Source organism: Rhinatrema bivittatum, chromosome 3 (assembly GCF_901001135.1).
Source record: "Rhinatrema bivittatum chromosome 3, aRhiBiv1.1, whole genome shotgun sequence".
NCBI lineage: Eukaryota > Metazoa > Chordata > Amphibia > Gymnophiona > Rhinatrematidae > Rhinatrema > Rhinatrema bivittatum.
In genome coordinates, this window is record NC_042617.1 from 270,514,792 (window position 1) to 270,536,298 (window position 21,507).

Below are 21,507 nucleotides of genomic sequence, written 5' to 3' on the forward strand. Positions count from 1 at the left end.
CCTTATGCAATAAGGAGATTAGCACATAGCTAATAGTGCTCATCACATGTAAATGCCATGTTGATGAGGTTATTAGCTATTCCCCTCTTTTGTAAAAAATAAATGTGCGCCCAACACGCACATTTTTACTCTCAAAAATAAACACCAGCCCTGGAGCTGGCGTTAAGCCTTGAGGAGTCGTGGTGATATTAAGTCAGAGGAACCAAAAAAAAAGGAGTAACATAAAAAAAATTATTTTTTTTAAAGTCTTGCCGAGGGTCAGGTTAGGAAAACAGACGCTCAATTAACGAGCGTCCATTTTCCTAACCCGCACGCAGCCACTTCTCCTGGGCGCTCGCTGCCGAGGAGGCACTAGGGACGCACAGTTTCCCCTAGTGCCTCCTTTTTAACCCAGCGTCTCATTAGCCTGCTGCATCGTGCGCCTGGGAGAGGTGAATGGGCACGTGCTAGGGAAGTGGGCGCTCAATCATGAGCGCCAGTTTTTCATGTGCCGATATTGCATTAGCCTTTGTGTGCTGCAAGTGAAATTAAGGAAAACCTTTTTGGGTTTTTTTGGGATCTTGACCAATTGTTGAATTTTCTTATCTGATCCCATCGTTACCTCAAGTTTACTTGAAGTGCAATGTGATTTGCAGGAATTAGTTCTGGAGTCATGGTCATAGTTTCAGCCTTCCTATATATTGTACTTGTTTTATTCAGGGTCCTTGGTTCTCGTTTTCTTATTTTTGCTTCTTGCCTTCTCTCTCTTTTTCTCTCCTTGTTTGCTATTTGTTACTACAATTTTGGTCTTACACTTTGCTAAAATTTGGTGTGCTTTAATTATGAGATAATTTTGAAATTCTTTTTTACTTGAATAGGACACAAAATAATAATAATAAAAAAAAAAAAGAAATAGAAAAATCCATTTATTTGTAAAGCTTGCAGGGCTCTGGACTGAGACAGATGTGTGCTCAGCCTTCTGCCAGAAGGTCCAGTTCTGATATTATTACAAAAGGATAAGTGAAAGAACAAACACTTTAGCATGTAAAGCTCAAAAGATCCTTGCTGTCTTTGGGGTGCATGTGACAAGGGTCTTTCCCCAGCTGGAACTTCCAGGAAGCTTGTCTGACACACTCCCCAGATCCAGCTGCAGGGGGAAGAGCCTCCTAGTTGCTCTCCCCAGGCAGTGCTGGATGAGAACGGTCCATCATTTCAAATGTTCAGATCAGTTATAGCTTGGAAAACAGATTTACAGACAAACCATGGGTAAGAAAAAAAAAAAAAGTAACCCAGCCCCATTCAGTCATCAGACTATAGTCCTTTTTTAATCCCATGGTTAGCAAGAAATTATCAATGCTCCCCTGTCCTCCGCCTTGACTCCCTTCCAGATGCACATGACTTTTTTACTGAAAGCATCTTTCTTTGTCCACTTTGATTCCCAATTCTCCAACATGCACACACGCACTTTCTCTCTCTCGAATACAAGAGGTGAAAAACTTCCATAGTTAACTGTTTCATAGTTATAAGGCCAGTTAGACTGAATGAAGACCTGAGGTCAATTGAGTGCAACCTTCTTTTCATTCAGTCCTAGTTTTGGAACTTGCAGTCCCAGTGCATTGTGGGCTATGCAGTCCTTCTGCTCTTTTCCATTTGTAATCGGCACTGCAGGGACTCTTGTGGCAGACTGTGCCTCTGTGAAGAAGGCAGGACCAGCCTTGAGCCGCCCTCTAGGAAATGGGCCACGCTTGGCACCACTGACTTTAGTGCAAAAATGTTGCAGGGCAATGTAGGTTATTGCCAACCAACGCAAAGAGAAAACTATTTTAGTGCTTTTCAGTATGTAGGTGACACGTTGTTCCTCCCATCTCGTTTTCCACCCACTGCCTTGGATCGAATGAATCAACTGTGCATTAATGCATCTCTTTTGCTGTGAGGCAGAACTTCCTGCCTCTGTCCGTTTCGCAGGTAGTTTGCTGCTCTGGGATCTGCATTCAGCAGGCAGCATCTTGAAGGAGATGTCTTTTCCTTAGGGCTTGATTAAGTCTTTCCTATTAAAGAGGAGCCTGCCTTTCTCTTTCCTTGGGCAGTGCTAGGGGGTGCCACTCACTGACTTTCTTTCTAGTAGCTTAACTCTGAGAGTTTTCATTTTCCTCCTGCATGCACCATACCCCCACCCCAGGCTTTGGAAGATAAAAAAGAAAAGAAAAAAAAATCAGACGCCATGCTGAGAAACCCACAGACCTCTGATGTGGCTGGAAAGCATCTCAGATACGTAAAAGTGTTTCCACATGGCAAAAAAAAAAAAGTAAATCTGCAAAAAGCTGTGTAAGTGGCCTGGGTGCAGTGCTGGCCCTGCCTGGTGCCAGTGGATTGCGAAGCTCAGCCTGCCACCCTCTCTGCCTTGCTCATGACATCGTCACGCCTGACAGCAACCCAGCCTCAGCTTACCTAGTGCAGTTCTCCCTTGCAGTACCCAAGAGGATGACGGTAACGCTATGGAAAGCCGAGCCTATGCCAACAGAAGTGGCAGAGTTGGGGGCAGGAGCCCAAGCGCCTCCTCGTTACTAGCAGCGAGCTGGCGCTGCAAAGCAGGAGGCTATTGCTTGGGGGGGGGGGGGTGTCCACAAATGTGAGCGGGCCTCTCCACTTCCCTTCAACCCAACGTGATCCTTGCGCCGCGCGTAGGATTATTGTCCAGCGCTGTCGGGCGGAGAGCGGGCCCTGGACAAGAGCACCCTTTGTCTCCTCTCCTCCGCCTACACAAATGGCATCTGAGAAGGAAAGGGGCTGAGCACACTCAGCCGCCTGAAGGAAAAGCCTTTGTGCTTGGTTTGGAGATGTCTAGTGAGGGCCATCACTGTGGAAGAGCCCAGCTGTGGGCCGGGCCCACTGGCACTCACAGCTGGCATTTGGCCAGCTTAGGGAAATCTTGTTTTCCCATTCCTGATAGTGGAAGCACTATATACAGGACAAGCCAAGCAGCGCCCATTGTAACTATAGTCCTGCTCTATATGTATCCACTGAAACGTAACTATATAGTAGAATACATACAGTGCAGCAAAAGAGATGCCCTATATGTAGCACATTCTTGGTGCATCCATATATAAGCACACTATAAACACTATAACACTATAAACAGTTCATACAGACCGGTTTCATGTTCAGATAAGTTTATTGGCCTGACAATTTTAAATGTGTTGCCAAAGTACTACACTGAATAATTTAAAATAAAAGGATAGGAAAAGAAAGGGAAAAACTGCAAGATGATAATAAGTCACAACAGTTATGGTGTTTTTATTTTTAGGGCTTCCAGCTCAGTCAGAAACAGTGCCGGGTTTGGTGCACCATGAGCCTTCATTCCCAACTATCTGGAGATATTTTCTTCCCATGTATTCCTTTTCCAACTTCAACCCAGCCATCGCAGCAAGAGTCCTTAGCCAGGGAATTCAGCTGACATGGACCCTAAGGTTTAACCCCTAAGGATTACCAGTCTGCAATGACTATGACCCCTTTCCTCCACCCCATAGAGGCTGTGAACCTCTGCATCTCTCTCTCTCTCAGCCTGTCTGGGGATCCCGGGGCGCGTTAGTGCTTCCTGCGGTAATTCTAAAGTTATCATAGACAGGCCCCTTTTTCTTATCGTGGGCATTGTCCAGGCGAAATTATAGAATTTTGATGAATCTAGGGATAAGTTATCTAGCTGACTCTGAATATTGGAGTTAGCCGGAAAACTTAGCCAGCTAACTCATTTTCTCCCAGTTATGCTCCCAGACTACCCCTAACATAGCTGGCTAAATTTTAGCCACCTAACTTATTAGACAGCTAAAATATAGTTGGCTAAATGCCCAAATATTCATTTAGCTGGGTAACGTCTGAGTTATCCGTCTAAGGCCAGGATTCATCATTCTGCCCCCCCCCTGCGAAAACGGGGGGGGGGGGCAGGCCTGCGAAAGCCCGCAGCCTTCGCACCACGGCGGTGCGCCGGCTGCCGGCTTTTGCACTGAATAGTGCCACCGTGAAAGGTGGCACTATTCGGCGCACTACTGCCGACGATAATGTTAGTAACATTATCGCTGGCAGCGAAGGCACCGCCGACTCCGCCCCGACTCCTCCCCCTCCCCCTAATTTGCATGATATCGCGTGCGAAAAGCCTTTGATAAATGACCCCCTAAATGCTTCTGAATATGGATCTCAGTATTTATCCAGATAATTGATGGGAGGGGAAAGGGCGCAATAGGGAGGAGCTGAGTTAGCTGGATAACTTATCCGGCTAACTTTGGTCGCCCCGTAAACCTGTCCTAAAGTTAGCCAGATAAGTTTATACAGCTATGTTGCTGAGCCGCAGAGCAGCTAAATATGGACCTCATTATATCTACATTTAATACTTCATAATATATACATTTTTCTCTAAGGATCACAAGCTTGTTTTAGGACAATCACAACCACTACAGACAGGTGCCGCCATTGATATTCTTACATTAGTTGTCTTTATCTTTGAGGTTTATGGGTGTACAAATTTCCCCACAGTTTTGAAATGTGTGTTTCCATTGTTATCTTCTATTATGTTTTCAACATCTTTATCTCTTACAGGCGTTCAATGGCCTGCAGTCTCAGATGTGTCCGCTGCTGTTTTGTTTTAATGTAAACGAACTGGACAAGTTTTTATCCCGGATGCGGCATATATGCTGAAACATGGCCTTGTCAGGTTTTATCTGAATGCGTTTCTTTTTCTTTCTATTTTAATTCCATATTTTGTATAAATGTTGTTTTTATTATTTATATTATTAAATGCTTAAATTTGCCTGCCTATAGTTATTTATTTGTCTTGTATTTAGTTATTTATTCCTTATTCTGACCATCGCACCTTCACGTCGATCCTCTGCTTGCAGTGGGCTTTGCCTCTGTTTGTTTCATTCTCTGAGGTAAGACTAGAACAGGCTTTCCTCCAGGATCTGCCTGTACTTTGCATTATCCATCTTTTCCCAAACTTCCCAAACCTCCCTGTCCCGTCTGCTGCAAAGAAAACCACACTGCCTCCACCACCATGCTTCACTGTTGGGTTGGTGTTAATGGGGTTTTATACCAAACATATTGCTTAGCATTAGTGATTGCAGCCCCAAAATTTAGATTTGGTTTGGTTTTTTTTTCATTTTGGAGTTATTTTTCATTTTTATTTGGTTTGTTTAATGCTTTTTTTCAGTTCAGTTTATTTGCCAAACTGAAAAACAAAACAAAACAAAAAAAAAAGAACCAAAAAATGGGCCTCTGGCAGCTCTGGCTGAGCCTTCCTGGACCAAAAAAACTGCCCAGGCCTGGCACTTATTCTTGGTCCTGGGCCCTCCCCCCTCTGTGAAATTGCCGGAGCCAGGGGAGCTCCCACTCCAGCCCCCACATACTCCTTCCCAGATCCCAGATAGGGAGGAGGAATAGCCTAGTGGTTGAGGCAGTGGACTATGATCCAGGAGACCAGGGTTTGAGTCCCTTTGTTGCTCCTTGTGACCTTGGGCAAGTCACTTTACCCTACATTGCCTCAGGTACAAAAACTTAGATTGTAAGCCCTCTGGGGATAGAAAAATACCTCCAGTACCTGAATGTAAACTGGTGTGATATCTCAATTGAGATTAAAATTTTTATTATTAAAAATAATAAATAAATAAATCCTGCTGTAAATGGGCAGAAATGAAGCCTAATCACTCCTGCTTGGGTCCTGGCCCTTTAATAATGGTGCATCCATCCAGAAGATGGCTCCAAAGTGACATCATTTCGGCACTCACCTCTGCCGCAACCGGTGCCATTTTGATCGACGACCGACCATAGATCTGCTACTGATTAGGAGGGGCAGCCTGATCGCACCAGTGTCTTGGTGTTGCCAAACTGTTTCCACTTTACAATGATTGACCTGAGAAGAGTCCCAAGGGATATTCAAACACATTTCAATTTTCTTGCAGGCTACCCCCAATCCAGTAATGTCATCCCGGAGTTCTTTCAGAAGCTCTTTGTTCAGCATGTTTTCATCTTCGCTTCAGATTCGCTTCATAACAAGGAAAACATTTTGATTCTTCATCCAGGAGCATTTAAATCAGCTTAGCTACTGTGATTGGACACAGATAATCTCTATTTAACTTATTATGGGCCTTTTTAGGATAATTCTTTTAACTGAAGCTGCTGGGTTTTTTATGACAAAGAGTGCAAAGACTTATAGAATCAAGGCTTTTTGTTTTTTTTTTATTCTTACAGTAATTTTGGAATATTTCTATAATTGTTCTATCAGGATGAAAGGTAGAGTATTTGATTTGTGAAACAAACTCCTACTTTAATGCATTTTTGTTTGTATTTTCTAGACAGCAGATTGTGTAAAATGTACAAGGGTGTGAAGACTTTTACAAAGCATTGTATGTGTATGTATGTATGTATCTATTTTTATCTATACGTATACAAATAAACTTAAAGATATACATCTTTATACACATTATGAACCCAATTTTATAACAGCAATTATAGGGCCTAAGCCTGCAAATACAAAATAAACCTTAAGCACCCCTTTTTATTCCATGTTCACCTTTATGTGCATTACTCTCGAGGTTTATAAACTAGCATATATGCTCATACATGCATGTAGCTCTGCGCAATTCTTTGAAAATTACCTCCATAATGTATAGATAGATATCTGTATATCATATATAGAAGTTTGGGAATTGCTGTTCTCCATTTGCAAAGTGCTTGTTTCCAGGCACATAAATATTAAAATTTATGATGTTTATTTATTTATTTATGAAAGCATTTCAAGATTTATCAACTGTCTATCATACAACTCTAGGCGACTTTTAGAAATTCACAATCATAAATCTAGCCCCTGCTACTATTTTTGACCTGCTTTCAGCTTTTGGGGTTTTGCATTTTTGGGGTCCTTCCCCTGTTTTTTTTTGCAGTCCCCTATTTGGGCTGGGTCTCAAGGGTATACATTGCCCCTTGAGCATGTGCAAAAGGTCTTTCTGCTCGCCTGGTGGATTGACCAAGTGAAGAGTTTTTCTGCTCTACAGTGGATTGTCTAAGAGGTGTTGGAGATTTAGGAGAAGACTAGTATTGGAGATATTTTTGACCAGTGTTCTGTTAGGAGGGCTAGTCAACCTCTCTCTGGCAGTATGGACATTTGCTCTGGGTTTTTGCTTGCTCTGAGAATACAGCAAAGCAGACAATTTGGAGGTTGGATGCTTTATTTCCATGACCAAAGATACTGGCAGAGGCTGCTGTTTTTTGTAAGGTGTTTTGAAGATTTTCAGAGTAAAGAGTTTTGCTATTGTGACCCTGTGATCCAAATCCTGACAGGCAAACCCCTGGTCTTGATGCCCAGTTAACAGCAAATGTGAGGATTTTTGAGAATAAGTTTTGAGAAGTTTTGGAGACATCTATTTTTGAACAAAAGGGATTTTTCCATTCTACCCTTGTAGAATCTTGGATGCTGGATGTTGACGAGAACTACCCTACCCTCCAGAGACTGCCATCCCAATATAACGAGTTTGCAGATGTGTTCAGTAAACAGAAGATGGAGGTCCTACTGCCTCATTGCTCCTACGATTTGTGCCATAGATTTGGTCCCCAGCAAGGTTCCGCCCAGAGGCAGAGTACACCCATTCTCTGCCCTTGAAACAGAGGCCATGACCAAAGATATTAAAGAGAATTGAACAGAGGCTTCATCCACCCCTCTTTGTCACTTGCTGGGGCTGGATTCTTCTTTCTAGGGAAGAAGGATGGATCATTACTTTCCTGTATTGACTCCATAAACACCACCTCTATGCCCAGTTAGAGAAGTGTACTTTTGAACAGTAAGAATTTCCCTTCCTGGGATATATTATCTCTTGCCAAGGCCTATGTATGGACCCAGATAAATTAAAGGCCATACTGGAGTGGCCTCAGTTCGTAGGCCTTATGGCGCTTAAGCACTTCCTGGGGTTTGCAAATTACTATAGGCAATTTATTCATGATTAATCGTCCTTGGCAGCCCCGCCAAATCCATCCAAATCACCCAAATCCGTCCAAGCTCTTCATCCTGGAGGTAGATGCGTCAACCCTTAGGGTTGGCGCTGTTCTCCTACAGCTTAACTATAGTGGTACACTTGTGACTTGCTCCTATTTTTCAAAAAAAATCTCTCCAGCAGAGAAGTACTATACCACTGGTGATCGTGAACTGCTAGCAGTTAAGCTAGCATTAGAAAAATGGCAACACCTGCTGGAAGGAGCTAAGAATCCAGTAACTATTTGTATGGATCACAAAAACCTAGTTCTGTAATCACACATCCCTTGAGTAGAAGAATGCTATCGCAGCCCTCTTAGAATGGAACTTCCATTACCTTTGAAATCTTTGTCCAAACTATCTTTTGTCTGCATGGGCTCCCTCTTCACATCCTCTCAGACCAGGGAATTCAGTTCATGGCCCGCTACTGGAAAGGCTTGTGCAGGAAATTTGGGATGACGATGGATTTCACCTCAGCCTACCATCCTCAGAGCAATGGACAAACCATGCAAGTAAATCAGAGTCTCAAGGCCTTTCTCCGAGTCCATGAACCGACGACAGGATAACTGGGCATCTCTCCTCCCATGGGCCGAATTCTGCCATAATAAAGATGTGAATTGTTCCACAGGGTCATTACCCTTTTACATAGTGTTCGGGTGCCATCCCTGTATACCAAAACCTGTTCCAATCTCTGTCCCTTGCCCTTCAGCTAACCTGACCATACAGGAACTCCAAGATCTTTGCCAGAAGACACTCTGTCTCCTAGAGCAAGACACGAAGTGTTTAAAAAAAACAAACCATACAGGCAAAAAGTGTCACCCAGTGCCTCAACTCCACCCAGGAGACCTGATTTTGTGCAGCAGTAAAAATCTATGTTTGAAGATGCTATCCTTAAAATTTGCACCACGATTCATGGGTCCATTTCCCATTGAGCAACAAATGGATCCTGTGACTTACAAGCTCAAATTGCCAGCATCTTTATGAATTCACAGTATTTTCCACAACTTTTTGTTGAAACTGGCAACGCTCTCTTGGCCAGGCAGACCGCTGCTCCAGACCCCCAAAGTTGCTACAGAAGAAGACACTCAATTGGAGGACCAAGAGATTTTAGATTCCCGAAGAGTCTGAAACCAGCTACAGTATCTTATTTCCTGGAAAAACTATGGACCCAAGGAGAATTCTTGGGAACTGGCCTGCAGTCTACAAGCTCCCCAACTCCTATCTGAATTCCACAAGGGATTCCCCCATACACCTAAGCCCAGAAGACAGGGAAGGGGGCTTTAGAGGGGGGGGGGGTGGGTACTGTCACAGTCAGCAGCTCATGAGATGGCCCTGTGAGTCATTTCACTCACCTCTGATGCAGCACCAGCTCCTCTATGGCTGGGACCCCACCTCCTGTGAGCGGGGCCCCTTCGCACAGCTCGCATATCTATGCTGGGGCTGAATGTTGCCATCTTCCAGTTTCTCTGGGCCCTTCCCTTAGGTGCATGCATGCACATGGTAAGCACCCATATTTAAAGGGCATTTGGCGGGAAAGGCATCTCGGTGCCTGATGATGATGTCAGAAGGACTTCCCTACTTAAGTGCGGCCTGGGGTTCCTGTCATTGCCTCAGCAATGGATTGCCTGCCTAGTAGCAGTGCAGTTTGCCCCAGGGTTCCAGTGTTCCTGATTCCTTGCCTCGTTCAGCCGTGTCTCTCCAGCCTTTCTCGCCCAGCCTTCCTTGTCCTGCATTGTCCCGTGCATCTTGTCCAGTGTATTCTGTGTGTCTTTGTCAACTCTTGGCCTGACTCTTAAGGTCTTGACCTCTTGCCTGGACCAGACCATCCATGTTAGCTGCCTGCCCTGACCTTGGCCTGTCTCCAGCTCCATTAGTCTGCTGCCTGCCCTGACCCTGGTAGGGCTTTGGACTCTGACTCTCTTGCCCCTAGGGACCCGCCTAAGTCCTGCCGGCCGTCAAAACTCAAGGGTTCAACTTGTGGGGGAGGCGGCTGGTATAGGTGAAGCTCCAGACTGACTCACTACAGGGTGCATTTGCCAGCTGCCAGCGTAGGCCTTGTAGGTTCACCTGTGAGGTTGTGACAATTATGCTGCAGCACAAAGAACTCACATCCCCCGCTACCCATCACAAAGAGGAAGATTAAATTTGCCACTAGCCCCAACCCTATACCTATTGATTTAGAAAATTACCACTGAGTACAGTAGATTAGATTGAAAGGAGGTATAGTAAGAGCAAGACATTTTTATGTTAAGAAAGCAAATTAAAACAAGAGTAAAAAGAGACCTGTATGGTTTTCAAAATAGGTGGCTGAAAAAAGTAAGGGCAAGAAGATAAGCATTCAGAAGATATGAGGGATCTCATAGAGAGGACAGGATGAATATTTAGAAAGGCTAAGACTGGCAGGAAAAATAGTTAGGAGCAGAGACAAAAAAAATAGCTAATGTACTAGAGCAAGGAGACATTTTATTTTTCAGATACTTGAGGAAAGTAGGAAGTACAGAGGTGACTCCAATACATTAGAAATGAAAGGAAGGAATGCATTGAGAGTAACAAGGCCCACTGCTATTTGGCAGGGGCACATATAGAGTGGTAGATATCACTCCATTTACACAACAGAGGGTTTGCATGGAACTAGCAAAAACTGCATTGTGTCCTGATGGGTACATCCCAGCACATTAAAGAAGCTCACAAAGGTTCTGGCAGCTCCACTGACAGTTCTGTTCAGTCACTCTTTGGAAACAGAGGACTAGAAAAGGGCAGACATTATCCTTCTTCATAAAAGTGGAAACAGGGAAGAAGTTCATAAGTACAAACCTGTTAGCCTGATTTCTGTGGTGGGTAAATTAATGCAGTCACTACTAAGAGAAAGAATAGTGGAGTATCAATCCAGCAAGTTGCAGGATCCAAGACAGCATGCTCTTACAAGAGGGAGATGGTGTCAAATAAATCTGATCAATTTTATTTTTTTTTTTGAATGGGTGACCAAAGAATTAGGAGTGGTGACTGAATGCGGTATGATTGGATTTCAGTAAAGATTTTGACCCTGTACATTACAACATATGTGGTTCATAAACTTGATCAGTTTAGACATGGGCGCCATGGTGGTTGAGCAATAAACAACAGAGAGAAGTGGTAAATGGAGTCCAGGGGAGTGCTGCAGGGTTCATTCCCGGGCCTGGTTCAGTTCAATATCATCATAAGTGATACTGAAGAGGGCTTAGAAGTTTGACTTTGCAGGTGATACTAAAGCTCTGCAACAAGCTGGACACACCCGATGGAGTAGATAAAATGAGCTTCTTAAGCTATAAGAGTCATTGCAAAATAAAATGTAGCGTCATGCATTTGGAGCGAAGGAATAGGCACAGGATGCGGAGTGAGATACTGATATGCACCATCAGAAATGGTTAAGAAGAGCTGAGCTTAAGCCTAAAGGTGCGAGGTTGATAATGGCAGCACAGGACAGGGGAGGAAGGACAAGATGGTTCACAGCCAGCAGAGGAGAAGATGGTAAAACAGACAAAAGCAGATTTTATAAAACGGAACTGTGAGTGGTTATAGACATCTCAGTGTTGGCTGTGACATGCTGATGTCAGAAGGCCTGCATACAGAAAGGCCTAATAAAGTGCCACGGCTCATCCGCTGGAAACTGTGTAAACACCATAACATCGCTGGACCAGAGAAACGCTGGGATCATGACCCTGACAGACTAGCAAAAAAAACGAAGACGCCGTACTTTTCTTTTTTGTTTCTGAAAGTGAATACTTTGGTAATCTTTTGTGTGGGGGAGAAGGGGGAATTTCAATGAGAACAATATAAAGGGTTGGAGGGCCTGGTTCATTTTACTGCTGAAGGACATTATGATGAGGATTGGGCAGTAAAGGGCTGTCATCTGTCTGCTTTTTTACAGCTTTTACATTTTGGACAAGCAAAATCTCCAGTCTTGGAGTGGCACAAACAGGTTTTGAGGCTATCCACAATGAATATGTATGAGATGTATTTGCATACAATGGAGGCAATACATGCAAATATGCCTCATGCATATTCACATCTGTCTGTTGCATTCAGCGACCCCGTATTACATGATATTTCAAAAGACACAGGGGACCTGATATTTTTATTTTCATTTTGATTACATTTTCAAGTAGCCTGCTGTAATCTGATTTCTTTAACTGTGTTATTTTTAGGCTTTGTATGGTGTATATAATGCCTCTTTATGTCATTCATCTGCCTCACTGAAGTACAGCACTTTGGAAGGGCTACGTTCAGCCTGGGAAAGCAATTTAGAAAAGTTTGAATTAAGTTAAATCACCTGGGACATTCCCATTCCAACTGATAAAAAAAAACAACAAAACCTCAATTCAAGAAAACCTGAACATTATGGTAAAGAAGAAAAACACACAAACAGCATTGCTAACAAAAGTATGGGTACCAAGCGGTTACTCTGCACAACATATGGAGAAAGTGAAGATCCTTAAGTACCAAGAGATGCAAGAACATGTGGCAGAAAGATACAGAAATAGTCCCCGTTCTATTGGGCGCCTCGGCCTTTTTAATAAGAACTTCCAAGCAACCTTGATATATTGTCTGCATATATTGCACCCTACGAACTCCAGAAGGAAGCTCTCTTTAGCACAATGCAAATAATAAGACGAGCTACAGCAGTAATTTTGAGAGACTGGGGTCATCCCAGAGTACCCTGGCTTATGAGTGAGGTCCAATCCTATCATGGTACGTGCAAACCTAAAAATACATTAAAGAGGGAATAACAAAGAATATCAAAACATACGTGTACACATTCAAATATTATTTTCTACCCATTTTAATGCATATTCCATGAAGTACAAAAAGTACATGAATTATATAATATGTATAGCAGGTACACAAAAAATACAAAGGCACTTTCAGTTCCGACGCCATTCCCGGTTTTACCAGTTCGTTCCCCTTTCAACCAGTTAAGAGAGAGGTCTTCCAGTACCCCCTCTGGTTTGATAGCTTTCACTCCCCCCAGTTAGTCCTGACCCTTAAAACCTTACAGAGCTGCCTAGTTTCCTTTAAATTTTAACTTACACGGCATCCATTACAGAAGTAAAAGTTACACGACAGGGAGCCTCGGTGCGCACATCTTTGGTTCACGCCCCAAAACACCCCTGCCCTTCCCATTTTTGAAACCTTTCCAGATGTGCATGCTGTGGGAGATATGCGCGCATCTCAACGGCTCTTAAAATCTGCTCGGTGCGCACAAGCCTGATTTCTTCACACATCCCCTAATCAATGCGTGTGCCGGGCTTTTAAAATTCATCTCTAAGTCTGCCCTGTTTCAATTTAGTGTCCACTGTTTTGAATTTCTACACACTGAAAATGACGAAAAAAATTGAGCGGATTATTTTGTAATTTCTTATTAAAAATGACATGAAATGAAAGCACATCCCTACCCTTGAGAGCGATATAGAGGGGATCGTATCTGATGCAAGGCTGGATAACAGTGAGACAAAGCAGAGCCAGAAGAACCCGAGAATGCTTAGGTAGAGATAAAACCGGTAGGGGAAAAAAAAAAAAGGAAGTGATCCCGCTTCTTGACATGTCACTAGTGAGGCCTCACCTGGAATACTCTAGCATCCTAGAGCGGAGGCCGTCCCACCAAAAGGATATAGAAAGAGTAGAGGCACTCCAGAGAAGAGCTAGCAGAAGCAACATGTCATGCGATTTAAGGACCTAAAAAGGTACGCTCTGTGGAAGAGGTGAGAGAGGGAATGTGATAGAGACATTCAAACACCTCAGGTGTGTAAGCAATGCACAGGAACCACATTTTCAGTGGAAAGGAATGTCTAGAGGAAGAGGTCACGGCAAGAGACTCGGGGGGGGGGGGGGGAGACTGGGGAGCAACATTAAGGAATATGTCTTCAGAGAAAGGGAAGTGGCAGCACCCCAGGAGATAAACAGAGCAGACTGTCTCGCTCATCATATTCAGTGTTCCTAAGAGAACTGCTTGCTCTCTGTATTCTTGTTCTCCCATTACTTCTGGCCCGTTTCTCACTGATCAGTTCTCTATCCTGTGACACCGGGCCATCCCCTGATGGAATCATTTTGCATGGTGCTGTGTACATGGGTGGCGCTGTTTCGGTACAGACAGCAGAGCCAACCTGCTTTATGTTTGGGCACCTAACGTTTCTCTTCCTTTGCTGCATTCGTGGGAGTCTGCAGAAGGCTGAAAACAGAGATTGTACCAACAGGAAAATAGATCTTGAAAAACATCTCTTTTGAATGTAATAGATAAAAAAAATCCTCACTGCTAGTAAGACATCTAAAAGCAGCAGTACTAACTGAGTTCTTTAAAATAGCTCATCTTTTTCTTGACTGTGTTGCATCCTCTTTTGGGCTTACTCCTAGTCTCTCTTGCTTTTTTCTCCAAATAATGATTTTATATATTTGTATGCATGTTGCAATATGGACAGACTTTCTGTTTCTAAAGCCCTTCTTTTCTTAGTCTATTCAACAGCTGTCTGTCCTGTGTTCATGTTTTACACATGTCAGTTCCACACTTGCATGGATTGGGGAGGAAAGAGAGAGGCTCTGATGATGAACAGCACGGCAGTGCCTCCCAATTTACTTAGTAATGGTGAAGAGCTAGGCGCACTGAAATGATTCAAAGGAACAGGAATTCACAAGTAGTGATGGGGACGAAGAGGGGCGGGCTGGCAATTTGGATGCAATGTGGGAATATTATCACCTAACTTTATTTATTTAGCAAAATGTAGTAATTGCATTCCAGATTGAAAAAGATCGCCCAAAGTGATCTTCAGAGCTTACACCACTAATATCATACAAATAAAACAATAAGATACCAGCATATAAAAGAAAATTATCCATTCCGCCTCTTACAGTTTAAAATATCTGTGCACCAAGCAATCATATTATAGATTACCCTCCTCCCTTCTCTGAAATCATCTTAAAATCTAACCAATATTCCCTCTAAAGAGCTCAATATTAACGGTTTTAGTTTAGTGATTTTTTTTACAAGTATTTTTGAGAAAATGTCTCAAAGGCCAGTTTTTAGTTCCTCACTTATTCCGCTGATAATAGTTATTACATCTGTGGGTGTCTGCCGCCTGCACTCCCAGCATCTTCCTGTGCTTCCTCAGCTCAGATGAAAGGCAATGGAAAGGAGTAAGGCAAGGGGAGTGCACACGTCAGATCCTTGATGAGAACTGGATGGGGCCGAAGTAAGAAGAGAGGCCCCCATGTGCAGTGGCTCCCAGATGAGAGATGGATGAGAAGCGGTAATGAGAAGAGCCACAACTGATGGCCTTCCCTAACAAGAGCCGGACGGATGGCACAAAGAGCTGGGGTAAGAATCAGCCGTGCATGATGTAGCTTCACAAAGCACACAGATCTCATTTTTGGATCCTAAACCTCAGGAAACTATGATCACTTGCCTGCCTCTTCCCCCACCACCCCCCCCCCCCCGCCACACCTCCCCTCCCCCAAAAAGGGCAACTCTTTCCCCACCTCGAGCAGTGGATGTGCAAGTCTCAGACCTGCTGTGCGGGAGGCCTGCTGGGTTTCCATCGGCTCGCTGTGTAATGTGTACGTGGGAGGTCAGCGGAGGAGACTCGGTTTCCTTTCGTAATTCAGCAAAAGGTGCCTGAAAGGCCACGAATGGAATCAGTGGGTGTGCACACTCTCTGAAGATGGATGTGCATGCTCAGGTTATTTGAGCCTGTGGTGGTACCTGTATGAGGCAGGTACAAATGCACTTATCAGCCAAAAATCCGGCAGGCTCTCTACACCTAGTGGGTTGCTGGAGTTCAGAGCTATTAATCATATGCAAGTCGTTATGTATGCAGACATATAGATCTGCTTTTTCAATTAACCAGACTGTTCTCTGTAGCAACTAATCCAGCTCTTGATTTCCAACTCCTATGCACAGAATCCTGGCATTTTTAGACCTGCTGTCTGCATCATAGATAATCATTTGTATTTGGGATTGGCCTTTAATCCACAAAGACTAACAAATGCACAGTCAGAGCTCCAAGTAATACAGGGTTACCAGATAGAGTGAGGTCAACCAAAACAGGCTGAACACATACCATACATACAAGCTACACACACAATACAAAAACAACACACATAACACATAACAAATAACTGAACACATACCATACATACAAGCTACCATACATACAAGCTACACAAGGCTGAACACATACCATACATACAAGCTACACACACAATACAAAAACAACACACATAACACATAACAAATAACCTCCATCAACTAACATTGACTCTCACCTTCCCACCCTCTACCCTCCCTCCCTCCCCCCCCCCAGTCCCTACCCTCCCTTCACCCCCCCCCCATGCTTACCTCCCCTTGATCACTCCTTCCTCAGGAAATAATATGTTAATAATTGCCTATGATATATCTACAGCCGAACTCAGCTACCTTTATATGAATCGCTACTCTCTTGTTTTAGTTAACTGTTTTTAATACTCTCCGGTTGTATTCGTTTATATATCTTTTCTGTCTTCCAACTCCCATGTTCTTGCTCCCTGTTTAATGTAACTTTACCTTTCAATATAGTTGTTAATTGATTTCCCCCAGTTACACTGTAAACCGGTACGATAAGACCTGGTCTTGAGCATCGGTATATTAAAAGAACTTAAATAAATAATTTGGGAGCACATATACAGCACAAACACAAATATGCACATACACACACATAAACACTAAGATATACACATAAACAACAGCACACATAGCACCCATATGCACAAATACAACAAGCATACGCTAATGCACTCTTCCTACATTCTCCATCAGATCCAAGCATTCCCTGTATCTCTGACCCAGTATCAGAGTTGACCTGCCACCAGTTCCTAGTTTACAGGAGTCTGAATTACTCTTGCTATAAGCTGGGAAATTTGGTCCATGTCTCGCCTGTCACTGTATTGGAACATACTCTCTCACATCTTCTAACCAGAGAGCTCCAGGAATGCCCCTTGGCCAAATCCCAGGCGACGTGGGGAATGGGTGTGTCTGTCCTATTCTGGCATTTTCGTGTTTACCATCAAAACTGTTCCCAAGCAAATTTTAAATGCTGTTTCCAGCTATGGGTGGCTCGATGTACCATCCTTGACGCTATGAATGACCAGAAAGGGAAAACACAGTGGTGACAGGATCTGAAACCTGCAAAGACGTCTGTGACTTTGGTCGTGACCTAGAGAGGTCCTGGTACTGGGAAGGGCTGGGCTTTCAGAGAAGTCCTGGTACTCTGGCTGTGACTTTCCCCGGGTGTGTGTAAATTCCAGTGAAAAGTAGCATAATGGATCATGACATCCCAAACAATCCCACAGCGGCGGCATTGCGCAGCCCACGGTGCAAGCCAAGGAAGCCTACAACAGTTCTCCCTGAAAAACTAGAGCACCAGTGCATGGAGGAATGCGGGCAGGCGTGATTCTCTCTCCAGCTGCAGTCAGCGCAGAAGTGCCCCCTACCCCAGCATAGGCTTCTCAGAAATCACCTGCCCACCCCCTGATACAGAGCAAAAACCACCTGAGGGAAAGGGCCCGAGATTTCAGGCTCAGCGGGCCCCTCTCCAGAGAGGAATCTGAGAAGGGGAACCCCAGGCCCCAGCTGCAGAGCAAAGCAGAGTTTCTGAGCGACCGGAGCACCTCCGCCCCTGCTGGAACAACCTGAAGCTGTGTGCTGTCAGCACGTAGGATGTCCCGTCCCCCCCTCCTGCGCCCATCAAAGAACGCGCAGCAGAAAACCCAGCGGCGGGCTCTCCCACGCAGTCAGCGCTGGGTCGCACTGCAGGACTGGAGCATGAGTCACCACGTGGAGCTCCTTCTCCACCCACCCACCTCTGGGGATCTCCAGGTGCTAGAGTGTCTCTCTCTCACTTTATATTTCTCTTTCTCTTTCCGTCTCCTTCTTTCTCTCTGTCTTTCCTCCACTATGTAGGCACACTAGAAACATCTACAAATGCAATCAGCTCTGCAGCTCCTCGTTACCTCTCTTCTCTCTCCCCCTACACCCTTCCTCGTGAACTCCGTTCATCCGGCAAGTCGCTCTTATCTGTGCCCTTCTCCGCCACTGCTGACTCCCGACTCTTGGCTCTGCGCTTTCCACCGTGCTGTGCCTTATGCCTGGATCAGACCTCCTGAATCCGCACGTTGTGCTCCCTCTCTGGTCGAATTAAAATCCAGTCTCAAAACTCCCTTTTTTGAGGCTGCTTTGGAATGCTAACGACTTCTCTACAGTAAATACGCTTCCCGCACACTTTTCTTTGTCATGTAAGTTTGTCGTGGCTGGACTGTAAGCTCCATGGGGCAGGGACTGTCTCTTATATGTATCCGCACAGTGCTGTGCATGTCTAGTAGTGATTTAGAAATAGTAAGTTGTAGTGGCAGAAGTATATATATATGTGATGTGCAGTGCTATATTTTAATTCCCCTCTCTGCCGCTGGTCCTGTGTGTGACTTTGGGCAAGTCATTCTCTCTTCCTGTGTCTCAAGAACCCAACTGAACACAAGGCATCTCTTATAATCTTTTTTTTTTTTCCGCCTAATCAAGACATGAACCATCAAACGTTGGCCAACCCACTACCCTTTCCCATTCCCAAAAGACTGGCCAGACCCATCATGTCCCAGTCAGCACCCAAATGGCTGGATTACTCCTCCTACCCCTCAACCCATTGCCACACCAAATTTACTGCCCTTAAGCCTCAAACACCCAATGACCGACCGCTCTCTCTCTCTGTGCCTTGCTCAGAACGTGTGCAGCCTGGGTCCAGTGCAGTTCCGATGCTTGGAACTGAAGTTAGACATCTAGGAGTGGATCTGGATCCTGTGCTGACATGGCGGAGTCAGACTGACAGCGCTGCTCGAGAAACACTGCACGCAAGCTGCACTTAGTGTATTTCCACAGGGTATCCCAGCCCTGCACAAACACAAGACTGGAAGAATCCTAGATCCCCCCCCCCCCCCCCCATCTTAAAGCACGGCCTGGGAGAGCAGTGTTGTCTCGCGTGATTCAGGGAAAAGAATGGTCTATGCAGACTACAAGTTTTTGCTTCTTTTTTTTTTTTACTTTTGGAATCAATTCTGAAGAGGGAGTTGGCACCTCGCGTTCAGAAAATGGCCACCTGGACACTGAGCCTGATGACTCAATGACAAGTGCCTTGTGTTGCTGTGTGGAGAACCTGGGTTTGATTCCTGGGGGCTAGAGATGCTGCGGATGCAAGCGCTCACAGCCCCTGGGTCTGGGGAGGTCTTCCGACATTGATGAACGGCAAACACCTACTGGATGGATTTAGGATGCATGTGTACCGGATTCCAGCCCCTGGCTGAGGACTGTCACCCGGACGACTGGGCTGAGTTGGGTGTAGAAAAAAAAAACCAAACCCCCTCCAGGAGCTTGTGAATGGTGGCTCATAGTGACACAGTTCTATGGAGACTGGTTTTGACTGAGCTGGACCCCAAAAGGAAGAAACTGCTGAGCGAAAGAAAAAAAAAAAAGTGAATCTTTCACAAACTTGAGCTGCTAGACACACACACACACACACACACACACACATACACATATACACAGGTGCCCACATATACATGTTGAACTGTTTGCCACCTCACCTCATCTCATCCAAGCAGATTGATCCAGTCCTGGTTTTGCCTGAGGGCATGCATGGAGTTGTAGTTCTGGTATTCAATCAATAGGAAGAATCAGAACTACAATTCCATGCATGCCATGAGATGAAACCAGGACCAGGCTGACCTGGGGTGAGATGGCAACCCTAAGTTCCATGCGCATATATGTACACATCTGGCGTTTGCTCCCATACACAGACACATGTGTTGGGATTTTCTGAGAACAGCTGGATTTCTCTAGCATCACCCCACAGGCAGGATCCTGTGTATAATTAGACTTCAGCTGATGTGGTCTCAAGCATCCTAGTATAGGGCCCAGCCAACTCGATGTCCTGAGTTTTGTGACCAGGGCGGGGTTTTCTGACTGCTTGTTTGAATATTTGTGAAATCCAGTTGCATGCAATGGATCTCTTTTAATAGCCTTCATATGCAGAACACAGAGCTGGATGCCTACATCCCACTCCCTCGTCCATCATGCACTGTTTGACCTTGAGCTAGTCACTTAACTTCTCTGTGCTCAAATTCACATTGTAGGCTATTGGAGGCAAAGACTTTCCAATCAAGTGGATAATCTTATTCAGTGTTTTGTACCCTACTGGTGTTTTTGCAAATAATAAATTATACAGGTTTATAACCTAAGTTAATTCTTGGGATCCTAGAGTGTATGTGATCAGAACCAGCAGAAAGGAAAGGATTATAAATAAAACCCTCTCATCGGGATCGCACATTCTTAAGGTCACTAGATTGCATGAATAGAAAGTGGGTCGGCACAAACTGAACAGGACTGGCACAACCAGGGACAAAGAGGGCTCCCCCGCCTATCGCCCTGGTTCAGTGACTTAACTGCAAAATATTACACACGGTTGAAATCAGGACCCTGATAGTGGAAACTTTCAGGGCAGGGCAGGAAATGCAGATGCCAGAACCGGGACTGCCCCCAATCAAAACGGGTCATAAGGCAACTCCGCGTCTTCACCAGAATCAACAGGTTTCACCTCAGACCCATTTAAACCTACACATCATCATAAAAAAAAAACAACAAAACCCACTCATCCTTCTGATCTCTTACCTGGCTACAGAAAAGTACTACTTGCTGCTCTGGCATCTGATGGGTCGTCATGGATGAGTTTCCCATACCCCCCCTCTCTGACTCAGACATGCCCTGCTCTACCACACTGCAGAGAAACGGAGAGAATCGAAGAGACTCTCTTCCTGCTGCGATACGGAATCGCCTGTACTTATCCCAGGCTTTCTTGACTGCTGTTGCTAGGCTTGTTTGCTCTCCATCACCTCCGCTGGAAAGTTGTTGCACCTTTCCTAAACGTCCCTCCCTCTCGGGCGAGAGACCTGCAGCGCACCGCGCGCGCGCGCGCAGCACCTACCCTGGCTCCTCCTGGGCTTTGCTTGCTTCCTGCGAGTGCCCCGGGGCTCCTCTTCCATGCTCTGCCGCTGCTCCTGCTGCCGGCCGCCGCCGCCTGGGATGCCCGCAGCGGGCTCGCGCTGGTAGCAGCAGGCGGGGGAGAATCTCTGCATCGCCGCTCGCAGGCAGAGCGCCGTCTGCCTTCCCTCACCCGCCCTCCACGCACTCTGGCACCCTCGCATCATAAGTTTCGGGAGTCCCCCCCCCTCCCGGCACTCGCCGCCGCTGCTGTCAGCTTTCTGCTGATGTCACCCACCGGAGGGGCTGTACTAGCCCAGGCTCCAGAAATCTACCCAAAACCCCAAACCACCTCTGAGGCGGGGAGGAGGAGTGAAAGGGCTTTTTTTTTCTTTCTTTCTTTTTGCCAGATTTAATGTGTTCTCGTAAATAACCCAGTCAGCAATTAGAACAAAACCCAAACATCAGTTTGCTTACACTGTCTCTCTCTCTC

General features: G+C 45.1%; 1 protein-coding gene across 2 annotated transcripts in view; it reads right to left on the reverse strand.

Moving 5' to 3' along the window:
- The window catches only part of LOC115087419 (zinc finger E-box-binding homeobox 2-like), a 163,294-nt gene extending 142,077 nt beyond the window's left edge, over positions 1–21,217 (reverse strand). For both annotated transcript variants that reach the window (XM_029594600.1, XM_029594599.1), the window contains exon 1: positions 21,019–21,217. In XM_029594600.1, the coding sequence (XP_029450460.1) occupies positions 21,019–21,169 (151 nt within the window). In that variant the 5' untranslated portion in view covers positions 21,170–21,217. The remainder of the gene's footprint in view (positions 1–21,018) is intronic.
- Positions 21,218–21,507: the final 290 nt, after the last annotated feature.